Genomic DNA, 17,467 nt, shown 5'->3' with positions numbered 1-17,467 from the left:
CTGCTTATGGACCCGAACCTAGGTGATCTATCCATGACCAGGATGAAGCTTGGGTGAAACTAAGTGTAGGTCCGAACCGACTGATGTTGAAGAATCAGCGGATGAGTTGTGGTTAGGGGTGAAATGCCACTCGAACCCAGAGCTACCTGGTTCTCCGCGAAATGCGTTGAGGTGCAGCAGTTGACTAGACATCTAGGGGTAAAGCACTGTTTTGGCGCGAGCCGTGAGAGCGGTGCCAGATATGACCTCAAAATAACAAGGGTCGAGGTCAGCCAGTGAGATGATGGGGCATAAGCTTCATCGTCGAGAGGGAAACAACCTGGATCACCAACTAAGGCCCCTAAATGACCGCTCAGTGATAAAGGAGGTAGGGGTGCAAAGACAGCCAGGAGGTCTGCCTAGAAGCAGCCACCCTTAAAGAGTGCGTAATAAAAAAAAAAAGAAAAAAGCACGGATTGTCTTAATTATTTTTTATAAATTATATTGATTCAATGTATTACAAACAATATATTAAAGAATAAAGTCATTTTGAATAATTAAAAAAAGGAATTTTATGAGTTAATAAAAGAAGAATAATATTATGATATTAAAAGTAAATAACATGAAAGTGTGAGAAATGGTTATTATTTGATTTTTAAGAATATTAAATATAAAACATATATTGGAATTAAATAAAATGATTTTTGAAATTTAAATTTGTTTATTTTATAGTGAAACTACATGTATTAGGTGAAAAAAATAAAATTTGAAGTCTTAATTTAAATGAAACCATGTTATTCCATTTTCACCCTAATATTGTATTAAAAAGGAATTTTGAAAGAAGAACCCACAAGTATTTAGGTGGAATGTGAATAAAGTTTACGTTATTTAAATCCACATTTTTCCCTCATTATTGTCTTATTATTATTTCCTTTTATTTCAAATATATTTATTTATTTCCTAAACTAAGACATTTTAAAATTATTTACCAAATTTTTTTTAGGTGTAAAAGTTAATGTAAAATTTAAATGCAATGATTTCCAAGTCCCTTGGGATTAGGGAGAACTTTTTATTTTTGTTTCTTTTAGGATCACCTTTACAAATGTAGAGAGAAAAAAATGGAATAAAATTTCAACTAACAAAATTGACCTCGACACCATAGTTGTCAATGTCACATTAGGTTTTGTAATAACTAGAGGTTCTACATCCATTTTTTTTCTAATTTAAATGGATTGAGGTTTGTGTATATTCTTAACTTGTTAAGGCGATCAACAGGGGTGAAATGAGGTAGTAGGGGCCCTAGCCCCTCAAAATGGAAAATTGCTGGTTTAATTTTGTAAAATTCATAAAAATTTAAGTTAATATTTAGTAAAATTATAGTTTGCTCTCAGAAAATTCTAAAATTTTAATTTAATCCCTTTTGAAAACCATAAAGTCATAAGCCAATACAATGAACGAAATCACATTTTAGCTCTCACAAAAATATATAACTTAATCTCAAACCTTTTAAAAAAGTTCTAACTTTACCCTTGGTGATCAATGGGTCATATTCCTTGGGTTCTAGATTTTTGGGATTAGGATAATTGAAGTTCAATTAATCCTCTCAATAGAATCTTCTCTATTCTGAATACATGGGTGATACCTCCTCACCTCGTAACCCACCACATGCCAAAACTTATGATAAAACAATGTCAGAAAGCCATCATACTTGAAAGCTTTAGTAGGGTCAATATCTTTAAAGGCCTGAGTTATCTCGTCTTGCTTAAAAGTCTCCTCCAACATTTGATTCACCTCCCTCATTATACGAGACGAATCACCCCTCCAAGGCGACGTAAACAAGTCTTGAAAATAAGTAACAACAATTTCTCCCAAGTGATCCTCATTCTCCAGCCATTGGACATTATCATCCTCCAACCCCCATATCCTATTGTTCTGCATTCTTTTAGAGGCAAACCGATGAATAAACCTTATAATCCTATCACCATACTTGAGCCACTTCGTTCGTGCTCTCTGCTCCTAATACATCTCTTTATCCGCCTTCGGACTCAAATCAAGTTTTACCTCTATTATCTCTTCCAAAGCAGCGTCATCCGGTTCCAATGCATTCAACCTGTCCAACTATCTCTCAACATCCGCCCTCATTGCTTCCTATTCTTTTTTAATTCAAAACTCCATCAAGTCAAACCTGCCCCAATTGAAATAATCGATTAGGAATAGAACTCTACATTCCCAAAGTCGGTGAACTTTATTCTCACATGAATTCGCCAAAATCCAAGCTGACCCAAACTGAAATTGTCTCCTTAGTGGGATTTGATCACCACAATCTCCTGTGTTTATCATAACCAAGAAATGATCTGAGAAACAATAAGGGAGATGACTCACTAGATATTGCGGAAACAAATCCCACCACTCTATAGTAGCAATGCCACGATCCAAATGCTCCCTAATGTTATTATCGGCCAACCTACCTCGTTACCATGTAAACCACGGCTCATGAAAACTCAAATCAAAGTATAATTTAAATATGAGATAAGAGTATAAACTTATAAAAAATAAATATTCAAATATATGTAAATTTTAATTAAAATTTTTTAATAGTTTAATATTTTAAATAATAAAATGAATTATTGAATTAAGTAAAGTTAAATCTAAATTAGTTATTGAAACCTTGATGAGTGTCCATATGTATTTAAATTAAAAATTAATTCATTAAAATTTTTGTTAACATTCAATAAAAGTATTTTTGTAAAGAAGTAATTTTAAAATATCAGGAATCAAAAGAAATTAGAATCATTGAGAATAGTTTACCTCCTAGGTAGGGATAATTGCAAGAGACTTTGGGGTGGAAGAAACTGTTGAACCATATTGCTTCGGCCTCCAACTTCAAATCTACCTTCATCCTCATCTCAACAGCTGGGATCAAAATAAGTCCCTTAGATCTCTTGATACCAACACCACCTCAGATTTCCTTACTACAACACTTTCCATACAGGGAGGAGATGACAAAATAGTGTGGAAAGCCGACCACAATGGGGTCTTTACGCTTAAAAATGCTTATTCCTTTCTTTTCCAGAGGAGCTCCTCCATTACTCTCCCTCAATCTCTGCAAATTGCCTCGGTTAATCTTTGGCAACTTCAAATTCCTTTCAAAATCACCGTTTTCCTGTGGAAGATTTGTAATAATTGCCTCCCCACTAAAGACCTCCTCTCTGTCCTCTATGCAAAGAAGATAAGGAAACCCCTGAGCATCTCTTCTTAAATTGTAGTTTTGCTTGGGCAGTTTGGTTTGGTTCCCCTCTCACACTCCGATCCAACTCTCTTACCAACACATCCATCTCCAGCTGGATTCTACAATGGCTCCAAGGAAATTGTATCAACTCTCTAGATTCAAGAAACTTCTACACTACTTCGGCTTGTACCCTTTGGATTATATGGAAATCGAGAAATGAACGCATTGTCGAGGATCTAATCCATGTCCTATAGGTGCTCTTATAAGATTTTCTGATCTCTGCCATTCGATTCTTAGCATATTTTTCAGACTATTCAATCAAGGACTCAACCTTCTCTCAGCTTTGGTGATCACTTCTCCCAATGATATCTATCGTTAAGCATTATTAAAAATTGACAAAATGATATGATTGTAGGAGCAGCCATTGTTCAGAACTCAAATGGATTCCAATTGTTGTCCATTCGAAGCTTCAAGTTTGCTAGCAAACTTCAGGCTAGAATTCTTATCTTATGCACTATTCTTTTGTCCCTTAGGTATCACAATATTTCTTCTTGTAGATTGCTGGATAGAGGCAAAAAATAGATCAACATCATTCTCGAACGCATCAAAGCAGGGTGAAAACTTCAACCAGCTCAGAACCTCCTGCAATTTGTTACCATTGGTCAGAAACTAGAGGACAACCACAAAGAAGAGAAACAGTGAAATGAGCAACATGTGCTTCAAAAGCTTTCACTAGTTTCTCTTAGCCATTAATGTTTTTCCTTAATGATGTACCAAAAAAATAAAACAATAAACTTTTCTTTTGTTTTTGCACGAAATGATGCCACATGTTTACAATTAAAAAAGTTCGAATAAACTTTGAAGAATTATTTGTTGTTTTATCCCTTTTTAGAATCATTAAATATTTTATATTAAAAAAAAAACTATTGTTATTTCCCTTTATTTTAGACCAATAAGGAGAATTTATGACTACAAATAGGCATGGGCTCCAAACTTAAATTACCGCTGATGGTGATTTAATTATTTTTATTTTCGGTGCTTGCAACATTTCTTCATGCTTTGTTAATGAGTTCTTTTATCACTACCAATGTATCAGGTTGGTTTTAGTGGCCGAGGCTACCACTTTCTATGATTGAAATGTTCTTTTGATGTTCTTTTTTTCATGGTTTTATGATGGCATTGGATACATGATAATGGAAAAACTTGTGAAATCAGATTGTATATACCTTCTAATGAACTCAAGTGACAAGCTCATTTATTTCTGGGCAGAGATTAAAGGTGGAAAAAATGGACCGACCAGGAAAGTGGAATAATAGCTAATATATATAGAAAAATGAATCATAATTACATTATCTCAGATCAAATTGCATCAGATAATTAGTAAACCTAAAGGGTCAAGAATATCAGAATGCAAATTTCAAATCTGAAAGATCATCCATTGGTATTTCTAAACCTATGGAATCATGATCTTGCAAGCCATCCTCATCAAAGTTTAGCCAGGAACTCAGATCTGGAGGACCAAGCTCATTTGGAACACCCAATTCTTCCATTGTATCCAACTCGTTTAGTTGCAAGTTCCCAAAATCCATGGGTTCCTCTACTTCTTTAGTTGAACTCCCGTGATTCTTACCTGGAGATGATGCCCTTCCATTTCTGGAACTTGATAAATTATTATTCCTTTGCTTGGCTTTTGCTTTAATCTTCCGCTCATCTCTGCTTTCACTTCTCTTTCCGTTTGCTCCTCCAACTTTGCCATCAAGTATTGTTGATGTTACCCTAGAAGATGCACTACCAACAACCTCATCAATAAGTACTTCCCTCTTCCTCCCTTTGTTGTGAATGCCTGGATGAGCATCCGAAGTATCAAACCTCTCAAAAGTACTTGAAACAGCACCTGAGGCAGAGGTGAAATCAACATGAATAAGCTGCTCAACAGTTATACGGGACATGTATCATATTCCCCCGCTCAAAGAGCTTCTCTATATCATTAAATAAGTAAACGAGACATGATACATTTCTTTTTCTTTCTCATAGAGAGAAAATGCAATATCAGAAAAGAAAGAATTTTCGATTGCGTAATACCTGAGCCCCTGGCTTCTGCTTGATGGTTGGAAGTTTCATTACAAATATTACTAGCAGTTCCAGAGCCAATACAATCAACAGACTTCGCTTCATTGCTGCATGGCGGTACAGAAAACATGACATCTTGCAATGCAGGTTCGCTAAAGCAACTAGTGCCCGTCTGTTCAAATTTTTTACATTTATCTAAAGTTCGCTTGACAAAAGCCAATGCAACTTGTTTTGAAACCTTGCGAACTGCACTTTTTGATGAATTACTCCTACGACAAGCCTGCATAAATTGTTTGTAGGAACTCAAATAAATTATAATAAACACCTTACTCCAAAATGCTTCAGATATAAACAATACACCATTCAACACCATACTATGAGATATTATAACCATTCCTCATGTAAATCAACAATAAAGCATGTCAAAAGGCCTGTATCTGTAAAATTCACCAATAAATTGCCATTACCAGACTAATAATGCATTCGCTACATAGCAAGGAAAAGTTCAAGATTATCAACCAAAAAGATGTTTGACAGTTTTCTCTCCATATTGTTAGTTGATAAAAAATGACAAAACTGTTACCAACTTGTTAACAATTCTCACATGCAATCATTCTCACACCCGTAATTATCACAGAGAAACTTGTAAAATCTAGAATTCAGGATATAACAAAGTAATCATATGGAAGGATGAATGGCAAACAATTCAGCCTCAAAAGCTCCAAGTTAATAATCAGAAACAACAATTGCACAATGGATCACAGAAGTACCAAACGTCTTCTGTAAGCAATCTCAATTAATTGGTCCATTGCAACGTGCTCAATGTTCCTGCAAAGCAGACCACATTACTTTAGATGGAGCACAATTTATGAAGTTTATTAATAACAAGATCAGCTGTTTATCCCACCTTCTTTCTACATCTCTCCCATTATCAATAGCTTTATCAATATTCCCCAACTTTTTCTTCTTCTTCTGAATCTGCGAATTAATAGCCAAAAGAAAAAAGATTCAGATATGCAGTAAAAATTCAATTTAAAAGCAAAAGGTAAATAAATAAAATTTTAATATGTTATTTAACGAGTTTTATTTTAGCACATAAAGAAATAGTTTTGGGTAAATAAATAGCAACAGGATGATGTCCTTAAATGATCAAAATTTGAGATATTTGTGAAAACCAATAACAGTAATGAACAGCAACCTGCTGATAGAGACAATCATTAAGTTCAAAAACATTTTGATTTATAGCTTCCTCTCCCTCTGCCAAATCAGGCTGCAAAAAAGACAAAAAAAAAGGCACTAATCATGTATGATAGTGGCACAAAACATTTGACATCCAAGATACACATACCTGGAACTGAAGAAATTTTTTTTAAAATTAATCAATTCAATGTTAGCATGAAAGAAAACTCACCAAAGAATCTGTATAAAGACCAATACTATTCAACTCCAGCAAAAGCTTGTCATCCACACCCATCAACTGATACTGAGAGTCAAGAGGACTGTCAGAAACATTTATTTCTTTATGTTGGAGCTTACCCAGGTCAGTTGAACAGATTTCGCTCACTGGCCCCGTATCCAAGTGTGCAAAGTCATCATCTCCCAACCACCTTTCACTGCTATGTAATGAATTAGACATGCTGCCATTCCTAAAAGTATTTGATGCAACACTTACATCACCAGACAGCCTATCTAACAGAGAGTTCCTCTGACACTGAAAATCTGCATTTGACTCAACTTCAGATTCCATTTTGTCTCTATCTCTGAATTCAACATCCATCAGGTTGCATGAACCACAATGGGAATCATCACTTGCATAGTGAAGGGACATGTTCTTTGCTTCAATGCGGTGGTAAAGTTCGTCGCTATCATCTTCTTCAATCAAAGCAGAAAGTACTCTTTGATATAAAGGAGTAACCTTGTCAAACTTTTTTATATCAAATCTTTCACAGGCAGCATTAGTTTTGGCCATTTCTTCAACAGAATTAGGTGCATCTTTCTGCACAATACCCTGAGGAATGAAAGGAGTTCTTATCAATATTAGCCAACAAAGTTTGATTTAATTTCCAGTTACACTTTCCTTGTTTATAGCTGATTAAATAGATTTGGCTTTAGGGAGAGAAACATAAGATGATGAAGTTTACCAAAACATTAAATCCATCTCCAAAAAATTGAGACAAACTTTCGTCAAGTTCTTCTGCCAAACTTAGCTGATGCAACATCAAAATAGCAGATAAGGAAACTGTGATGAACTAAACCCCAAAGTGTCAATGAATCATAAATACGTTAGTCACCATGTAGTACCTGTTGCCTGAGGTAAGATGTGTCCTCTGAGCTCACTGAACTAAAAATAGACCCCATTTTCTTCCAAAAAGGACCAGAACAAGCCAGACCTACAGAAATGAGAAACAGATAGCAATTTATACCCCTATAAAAGCTCAATTCACAAAAGGTATTTGATTTTCTTTAGGGGGTTCGGGGGACAGGAGTGGGTAAGGTGGGGTTATCATTGGAAGAGATGCATACTGCTAGAATTCCATGCAGAAGTGGCAGCTGCAAATAGTTCATCACGATCATCCTCATCAGATTCACCTGAAAATGGAATCCCAAATACACCAGACACTTTCAAGGATTTTCAACCACATTTCAGCAAGTCTGGCTGTTACAAAGGATGCAGGGACATGCACGCAGATGTGTGATAGAACAATTCCTTCCACTATTAAAAAACTAAACAACAAAACATCTCCACTAAAAGAAAAATTAAACCCATGCAAGAACACATATAACTTGTTAATAGCTAAACTAGCACAGAAAAACTAAGAGCAAAATATTTGTCAAAATGATTACGTCATGTTGCATAGATGAGGTATTACAGTCATGATTGATGTGTTAAGATTGGTAAGAGCCATGCAAAATGAATAGATTTCCATCAAAGAGCTATTATAGTGGTGCAATAGACTCAATACTCTTTTATTTTTGAAATATTTGCAGCAAAGTCTCATTGGCCAAAAAGTAGTTAAAATACCTGTGAAATCTGAAGAAACATTGTTTAGCATCAACCCAACACGTGAGGCCTTGCGATCTTTGAGCTTCTTGGAAGGTGGACGGCCTGTTTTACTGAACCAAAGAATTTATGACTCATTCATCAGACTTCCACAACACAAACGAACAACTTAATACTAAAGAGCAAGATAGGAACCTTCTATTTTTATCAGAAGCAGATCTTGCGTTTTGAATTAGCTTGGTCGTTGTCAGATTGTTCAATTTCTCTCTCATAGGATGTACACCTGGCCTTGTCAAGGGTGGTGCACTGCTTCCATTCCTTCCTTGTCTTCGGACTCCATCTCCAATTTCATTTGTATTTTTATTCTTCCTGGTGGGCAATAAGAAAGGCCCAGCTTTTTGAGATGCAGGCAAAGAAACCTCACAACTATCAATTCCTTTCTCTTTTGATTTGTTATCTCCAGCCTCTGATTCTTCACTCTCAGATAACCCAAAAGGAGAAGAAACATTCTCAGGCTCCCGCTTAACTTTTGGAGTAACATTATCTACACTGCTACCAAGCAGTGATCCACCGGTTCCAATAGATACCCTAGCACTAAAATCAGGTGTTGAAATGCCTTGAGATGAAATCTGAGGTTCAGCATTAGAGACAGGGGACACTAAATTTGCTCTTCTTGTTCGTGAGATTTTATGTGGTCTCTGACCACCCCACTGGGATATAGCATGTGATGAACCTGTAGACATTGGACGTTTTTTATTGCTTGCAACACCCAAAGCTTGGACCTTATTTAAATTTGGCTGTTCCCCCCAACCCTGCAAGGCTCCGGATGACAGGTTAACTTTAGAAGATGAGTCTAACACCATGATAGACCCAGTTCTTGGTGCCCTTGAAACCTTTGCTTTTAGCATTGTACTCGAGCCACTTGATTGATTTTCCTCCTGGGGACTTACCCTGATGAACAGAGCAATTAAACAAATCAACAATCAAAGAGAAGAAAGTCATACATGGTAGATATTAAATGCAAATTTTGATGGATATTAACAACATGAGATTCCTACCCACACTACAGATTCCTAGAACTAAAATAGTGAACGAACATACTTATTATTTGTTTTTATTACAACCCTCTGCTCTAACATAGCTGCACGATCACGAGGAATTGATGTACTCTCCAATTCATTCCTGAGCACTGTATTGGCATTTGAACCAGAAGCTTCAAATGAACCATCTGACCTGTTAATTCCGCTAACTCCAGGTGAAGATTTTGATCTGCACACATAAAAGAATGAACAAGCTAAGAGTGGTTTTAAGACCCATACATAACATATTTGAAAAACAGAAAAAAGATGGATGAGCATAATTTGTATCTTATAAACATAGAGTCTAAATTTGAAAATCACTTCCTCAAGCATTCAAAAACGCAACAACAGCAAACAAGCGGTCACAATCTGTATTCTATATTAGAAATTTAGAAATAAAAACAGGTAAAATAGAAACACCAAGTTATTTATGATTGACAATCCCAAAAAAAGGGTACGAAGATTTGTCAATCCAAAATATGATGAATTCTTGAGCCAGGAAATTTGTATGGTTGGCCATCACAACACTACATGCTAAGCAATTTTATCTGAAAACCTCAATAGATCTTTTACATGCTAAACAAAATTATGAAGTTCCACACTATGAATAATGACAGCAACAATAAAATCCATAAGCAATAAAAATAGTAAAACAGAATGTTTCTTCTGCAATTACTATGACACTGACAGTTTGATCAATAACCATGAAAGCACATCCATAGTCAGTCACAAACGCCAGTTTTCTGTCATCAGCAATATATCCATGATTAGATAAGAGATCTAGCTCAAGCCTAACCCAAATTATATCAACAACTAGGAAGCAAATTCAGTCAACAATCACCTGAAACCCAGTGTATCACATGACCGCAACTTTGATTCAGAACTCAGCTTCAGTTGCATAGCACGTTTTATGTCTCGACCAGCATTGGCAACTCTATTTCCTACAGCTGCAACAGACCGTTTCCTTTTCATCTTTGTCTCCCATCCATCACCTGGCAGTCTGCGGATCTTTTCTTCAATTTGTGCAGAACCCCCATTAACAGCAGGAAGCAAATCACCATCCTGTTCTATCGTCCCCTGCTGCCTTGGATTCACAGCAGTCCTGTTATCAGCCTGCTCTCATGAAAAAGAGAATGAAGAGAAAACAAGGGAAATACAATTAATGAAGCAAAAGCCAAAAATTAAGAGAAATAAAAAGGATCAAGTCAATCTATGTGATATGTTTCTGGCCTATTCCCTTCTTTTGAAAAATAAAATAGCACATCCAATCATGGTTACAACCAAAAGAAGGTGACTGAAAGGCAACAAAAAACTTTGCTCAATGTTGAAGAAAAATCAGCTGGTTTTTCTTTGTTCAAGAATGTATGCCAAGAAAGGTTAAAGCAAAATATATTTCAGCAATCACAGTGAAATACAAACCCATAAATCGGAAAATGACGTGCGAACACGCTTGTTGAGCCCCACAACCTTTGGCCTATCCTCCAATCTTTGAGTCACTATTTCATGAGTGTTTCTATGGATCTGGCTTCCCATCTTTGCAATGCTTGCTCCACTAGTTCTCTCACTCGAAATATCACTTCGTTGCAGCTTCTTTGAGCCTAAAGCTTCTTTATACCTTTCCAATTTAGAAATTGACTCACGTAATTTTTTCACTCTTTCCCTGATAGAAAGACAAAGCAGATTCAATAACCAAACAATGTCAAGTGTCCACAACTCATAAATATCAGGAATCATAACAGTGATAAAGTATGCACAATGTACAAGCGCAGAAAAGAAAACTGTGAGAAGAAGCACTACAATTGATGGCAGGTTCCTTTTGTACACTTGAGAGAAATACTCAAGTGCCAAAGACCTGTGAAGATGTGATGTCTACATTGGACAGAAAACATAGTGTGCATATGCACCATGTCACAGAAAAGGAAGGGACTATACCTGGCCTTTCTTGAGGCATCTTGAACACTTTCCTTAAAATTCTTAAGCTCCTCTGTTGCCACGGGAGGGGAAAGTTTGGAGTGTGAAACTCCAAAAGAGTGATCCTCTGAAGTACTACTGCGAAGTGGAATACCCAGAACCCGGCTTAATTCTCCAGCCCGTGTATATTTCTGACTCCCCAATGTAATTGGCTCCAAAGGCAAACACTGAGGCAATGGTGGAATATCCGAAGGCAATCCAGCACTCCCTCGGCCTAAATTATTCCCAGAACTAGACATTTTTTCCCTCTATGTGAATCTCCTGACTTTGAACTTCCAAGTCTGTCCGAATGAACTGAAGACTATTATCCACAAAAGCCAAGCAACTCATTCTTTTATCCCCTTACATACTGTTTAGTTCTTGCCTTTTGCTTTAGAATTTGAAGGCTTGAAAATTAGAAGTTATGACTACTTTTATACAGAACAATTAAGTTAAATGTAGTGTTGCACTTTATTTCTTCGATCATTCTTAATCTTGCTTTTTGGCAACATTTTAAGAAGCAAAGCAACAAGCAAACAGAACCTAAGCAAAATGTATCAACAATTCTTTTGAACATAAAATTAAACTTAACTTCATATGGAAAAACATATATAAAACATGATCTTTTTTATATACAACGTAAAACCCTAACCATTTCATCCCCCCCCCCCCCATGCTAATTTTTTCAACGAATAAAGCAGTAAACTTTATTTAATTTTCCGCCATATATAAAAATCCCCATTTAAGTTCAAGTAAATCAGCAAAAAGAAAAATGACCATCTAAAACCCAAAAAAAAAAAATTCAAAGAACTTCAAGAAAATGAAATCCGTTTATGATCATAACGAAAGACAAATGAGAAAACTCAATACTTACCTTTGAAACAAAATTACAAATAAAAGAGCGATTTTTTTTTTTTGACATTAAGGAAAAAGAAAAGGAAATTAGAGTGTTGAAAGATTCAATTACCTGAGAATCAACGAAGCAAATTGCAGATCAAAATCAGGAAAAGAATTAGGGAAAAAGATTAAAAAGAAAGAAAAGCGGGAGAGATTATTATTATTACGTTAACGATAATGTGTAAAATATAAAGTATAAAATTTCCTTTAGCGTAGACTAATAGATTATTGTTATTGAGTAAATTGCACTTCGACCTTTCTAATTTTATAAAATTTACAATTCGCACCTTGATTCTATTTTTCTTGTTTAAAAATATAATTTTGTTTTGTAATCAAAATTAAAATAAATGATTGTTATTTAGTTCACTTGAGAATTATTTTTCAAGAAAGTTTCATTTCAAGTAATTGATATTTCTATTATTTTCTTTTACCTTTTTTTTATATATTTTCATGTATATTTTAAACAAATATAGAATATTGTTATTTGTTATTCATATAAATTATAATGCTTATTGATGGAAAAATGGAGATGAAAGGAGGAGATGATAGTTCATACGATTTTGAGCATGTTAAAAGGCATGAGAGCTGGAATTACCAACTTGGTGTGTTGTATTTTCCAGAATGAAAGAGAGTAGTAGAAAATACATAAGGTCTTTCCAAGGTTAAGGACGAGTATTTATAAGTGAGGGTGACCTTTTCTTAGCTTTAGGTCTTGACACGTATATGAAGTAGGTCTTGTCAAAGTCGATCACTTGGGGAGCATGGTAGCCCTCTTGAAAGGACTAGGCGAGGTTTTATGTGTGAACCATGCAAGGATGGACATATCACCTATCCTTAGATAGATCAAAGGAACTCCACGTGTTATGCTTTGACGAAGTGCAGCTCTTGGCAAGGTAATGGTTGGCAAAGTTATGCCACAATGAGTGATCTGTCGTAATTTGATACGTCAAATTAGGCTCTCTAGAACACTTGATGAGTTTGTTCTCAAGCAATTTACAAGTCTTTTCTATGCTTTTTGTTGATTTTTAGCTTTTAGTATTAATGATCGTTTTTCTTTAGTTTTAATCTTTTTGAGACCCCAATTGGCAAAATGGTGACATTGAGAGTCTAATAGTGTATTTGAGTTTGTATAGGGAGACAACTATGGCCAAACCGTGAGAAAAACTACATATGGTGTGGATGTTGTGACACTGAGCTTCCATCACCTCAGGGGAGTAAAACTTCAATGAGAAACCAACCTGGAGCAGTCTACCGAGCCTATAACAGGCCCGATTTTTAATGGTACCGAAAAAGATAATTTCAGAACCCCATTTTCGTAAATCGAGTTTGTTAATATTGATATGAGATTTAATAATAACAGATAGTAAAGGGTCCCTATGGGATGTAATTTAAATCAGTTTTACAACCAAAGCTCAAAATTGAAAGTTATGGTTATTTTAGTTTTAGAGACTAAATTGAATAAAACATAAAACTTTATGGGTACCTGAAAAACAAAATTATATAGGTTCATACATATCATGGCATAACATAAAAATGTTTGGTATTGATGAATTGTTTAAAATAATTGTTTAGATCAAGAATTGAATCGAATCGGAGATAATCAAGGAAAAGTCAAAATTATTGATTAGCCTTGAAGATTCATGTAACACCCCATACTCAGCCTATAAGTTACGACCAAGTCTAGGGGCTACATTAATTGATATTAAAACAAACCAATCTTCAACCATTTGAAATTTAACTTTCAAAAATCACATAATTGATCAAACCAAACATAATAGTTCCAACTTTCTAAACGTAATCCAAAATAAACACATAGTAGCATAAATCATTAAAAACACTAAAATAGTTAAGGAGTATTGACCGAGCTCTTGTCATGTCACCCCGCCTAAGTGTATAGGTCACTTGTAATCCAAACAAATATACTAAATGAGTTTTAACTCAGTGTGTAACTTACATTCGATAATAAACGGTAGTAACACAGATATGTTTTTAGTTTCTCATAAATCAATCATTTCTCAGACTTAGATACATAATTAGAAATAGAGAGTATCATATACCATTGTAGAACATTTCAGATATACATGCAGATTCCTACCTCCAACCGCTACACACCATCTCCGACCATTCCTACAGACCATATAGGGTACCAAGTACCTATCCATCCCTACACACAATATAGTGACTGTATGTAACGTTTTAGAATAATCGTAGCCTATCTGCCAGACCAAAATGTGATCACTCGCCAGAATCAGAAATATATGTTGCTTACCCACTAGATTTGGCAAAACATTAAACTGCCCACACTTCCTTCTTTATACAATCTCAATCCCGATGTAGATGCAGATTTAACAAATATCATATGCAAGTATACAATCATACAATTTCAGACCGTACTCATGTAATGCTATTATGCTTACTTACCAAATCTCATAACAAATGCATATATATATATATATCAGAACAACAAATTATTTAATAACAAGTTGTCAGATTACAATTTCAATGTCTGGCACACGGTCAAGCACACGCCCGTGTGACTCACAACCCCTCACATAGCCTGGACATATACTCATGTCCCTGACTCATGTGACTCTGAATCCAAAATAATGAGTTACACGGCCTGGACACATGCCCGTGTCCCTAGCCTATGTGCCTCCAATTCGAAAACACTAAGTTACACGGCTGTGTGGCACCGACAGCCATGTTTTTCAGCATTCGAAACTTGAAAAAAATCAAGTTTTCGTTATGCACTTGACACAGTCTCGACGTGGAAGCAACCGAGATTAATCCAAAGCCTAAAAGCGACAAACCATGGGCCAATTACGTAATTAATCACAACAAAATGCCAGAATTAAAGTAAAAATCTGAGTTGTATCAAAAAGTTTGACGAAACCTCAAACTCAAAAATTTAACCTCTTATATTCGCACAAAATTGAAATCCACAGAACTACAATGTTTAGGAAACATTGTTCTCACGATCTTCGCCTAAGAGAAGACCAAACGAAAATTTAAACAAGGAATTCAAGCAACTAAGCAAAAGTCACCTTGACAAAATGAACAAACAAATACTAATAGAAATTCATATCAAACTTACGCAATTATCTTGACAATCAAAGATAATGAAGTACGAAGTGTTTCTGTCGTAACAGCAACAAAAAAATGACACAAATTTAAAAAGAAATAAGGCAATAAAAGAACGCGATGGAATGGGAAATAAGGAAAGAAATAAGAAAAAAAGAGGAAGAGTGAGGGAGGAAACGTAACAGGAAGAGGGAAATTTCAATTAGTTTGTTTAAAACTAAAAAACCACATTTTATTGAAAAGTAACAAAAATTATTTCCTTATTCTATACGCAGAGACTCAACACCAGACCAAAGGGAAAACAAAAGCTTAACCATCAAACCAACAGGCTCATTCTTGACACAGATTAACGCAAAAAATAAACTTAAGTCAAGAGTTCAAGGATAAGGGTTAAACTAAAATAAACAGTAAAAATTCAAGGAGGCAGAGTCAAACCCTCGATCTCAAACACATAAATAAAACACTTAACTATAGATACAAAGACTTAATTATTAACAGGATTTAATAAACAATTGCTCAAAATTTGGGGTGTTACAATTCAACTTTTTTGTTGTTTTTACCAAGTAAGTTCATTTGGTATTTGTTTATATAGGTTTTTGTGTATTTGATTTGTAATTATATAAGTGTTTACTTGTGAATTGAAAAAAAATGTGAGAATTGGACTAAATTGTAAAATGTTGATTATAATTGAAAAAGAGACCTGTGTGAACTTATAATAAATATTAGGATACAACTGGTAATGCCAGTAGGGTCTTGCACACTTATAAAAGATTGATTACAGATATTACTGTGATCCTGCAGTTGTTGCGGACTTGAAGATATATATGACACAGGTTTAGTCTGTACTTGTAACCTGATGTTGTTTTGAAGGTTTAACCCATAGAGGTAACCTAACATGTATATATTCAGCTTGGACAAGCAATTGGATGTGTCGTTATAAAGGTTTAGCCTGAGCTGGTAACCTGACACGAATATACTTAGCTTGAACGAGCAACTGGTGTGATGTAAATACCTGTTATCCTAGTCTGTTTACTGAGGTTCATTAGGAGAAACAATTTATGCAAAATGAGAAATCGAAATGAGATATAATAATCTTGATGTTTACTTGAAAAAAATGTTGAATTGAGCTTTAACCATGTATTGGTACCATGACTTGATATGTATGTGGTTGATTCATTTCTTAATTGCATGAGTTTTCAGATTTTTTATAAAATGACATGAATTGACATGATATATGATTGATATATCATATGGTTTAATTATATGTTAAACTTACCTTGTTGGTGTTGTGCTTTGCTATGTCTAGCTAATTATGCCAAATTATCGTATTGTAAGATAAGGCAAGTTTTGTTTAACGTCTATGATCTTACTAAGCATTTTATATGTTTACTTAGTTTGTTTTCTCTTTTCCTTGTAGATCATTACCTTACAGAACATGTCAAGCCGGATCACCCCGAAGCTTACACTATCCTATCACTGAATTGATAGATATTTGATCATCTTGAGTCTAGGGTTGTGGCATATATATAAGTGTTTTGGTATATATCTAAATGTATAAAAGTCTTGATGAGTTTGATAACTTTTGATGGATTTGGTATATGATGCTTCTCATGTTGTTCATGGTATATGAATTGGTTAATACATGAATTAGCAATGCTTAATGAATATGGGAAGTTGAAACACAGATTTGCTTAAGTTTGTCATGTAAGATAATAGGATGAGGTAAGTAGAATGGCCAATATGATGCTTGGTTGAAATGATGAGTTTGATTTATATGTTTGAGATATGTGTTGGTTTATTTGGTTCAAGTTTAATGTCTTTAAATCATTAAGGTATATAACATTCATATGTGTATAAAATGGTAAGTTTTAATGCATTATAGCATAAGTAAGATCGATATTTGAAAAACTAAATTGATTTGTTTGAATGGCATTTGATTGATTGTATAGAAATGGTTAGCTTGGTAATAGGTTGAACTTATATTGAATTGGTTTGATTTGAAATGATTAAATGACTTGTTTTGATATGTTTTTGGTAAGTTTTGGTTCAAATGAAATTGAAATTTGATGCACAAATTAATAGGTTTTGTTAGAGAGTATAAAATAGGTACAAAATGGGTCGTTTTTACTAAAAATAAGGGTCATGTTGCGACCTCAGATTTTAGACATCGCCAACGTTGCC

General features: G+C 34.8%; 1 protein-coding gene across 3 annotated transcripts; it reads right to left on the bottom strand.

Moving 5' to 3' along the window:
- Nucleotides 1-4,513: 4,513 nt before the first annotated feature.
- LOC105799215 (uncharacterized) lies at nt 4,514-12,384 on the bottom strand. Of its 3 annotated transcripts, none has more exons than XM_012629649.2 (16): nt 12,276-12,384; nt 11,291-11,610; nt 10,778-11,018; nt 10,200-10,471; nt 9,381-9,548; nt 8,475-9,230; nt 8,301-8,392; nt 7,802-7,867; nt 7,580-7,668; nt 7,420-7,485; nt 6,690-7,286; nt 6,477-6,548; nt 6,186-6,256; nt 6,049-6,106; nt 5,291-5,558; nt 4,514-5,102 (listed from the first exon to the last, which is right to left on the bottom strand). In XM_012629649.2, exons 2-16 carry the CDS (start codon nt 11,566-11,568, stop codon nt 4,612-4,614), a joined length of 3,585 nt encoding a protein of 1,194 aa, XP_012485103.1. In that variant the 5' UTR covers nt 11,569-11,610; nt 12,276-12,384; the 3' UTR covers nt 4,514-4,611. The 3 variants fall into 3 exon arrangements, with proteins under 3 accessions (XP_012485103.1, XP_052476849.1, XP_052476848.1); XM_052620889.1 differs by having other exon boundaries at nt 11,291-11,630; nt 12,276-12,364; XM_052620888.1 differs by lacking the exon at nt 12,276-12,384 and having other exon boundaries at nt 11,291-11,928.
- Between the last annotated feature and the right edge of the window lie 5,083 nt (nt 12,385-17,467).

This window comes from Gossypium raimondii, chromosome 9, assembly GCF_025698545.1.
Source record: "Gossypium raimondii isolate GPD5lz chromosome 9, ASM2569854v1, whole genome shotgun sequence".
In the NCBI taxonomy this organism is placed as follows: domain Eukaryota; kingdom Viridiplantae; phylum Streptophyta; class Magnoliopsida; order Malvales; family Malvaceae; genus Gossypium; species Gossypium raimondii.
This window is presented reverse-complemented; position numbering and strand designations above follow the sequence as displayed.

What these genes read in the sequence shown, in the direction of transcription:
- LOC105799215 (XM_012629649.2), bottom strand. Translation starts at nt 11,568, where the DNA reads ATGTCTAGTTCTGGGAATAATTTAGGCCGAGGGAGTGCTGGATTGCCT. An exon ending in GATGCCTCAAGAAAGGCCAG is followed by an intron (nt 11,019 to 11,290) that starts GTATAGTCCCTT and finishes TCTTTCTATCAG; the next exon opens with GGAAAGAGTGAAAAAATTAC. An exon ending in GAGATGGATTTAATGTTTTG is followed by an intron (nt 7,287 to 7,419) that starts GTAAACTTCATC and finishes TTCATTCCTCAG; the next exon opens with GGTATTGTGCAGAAAGATGC.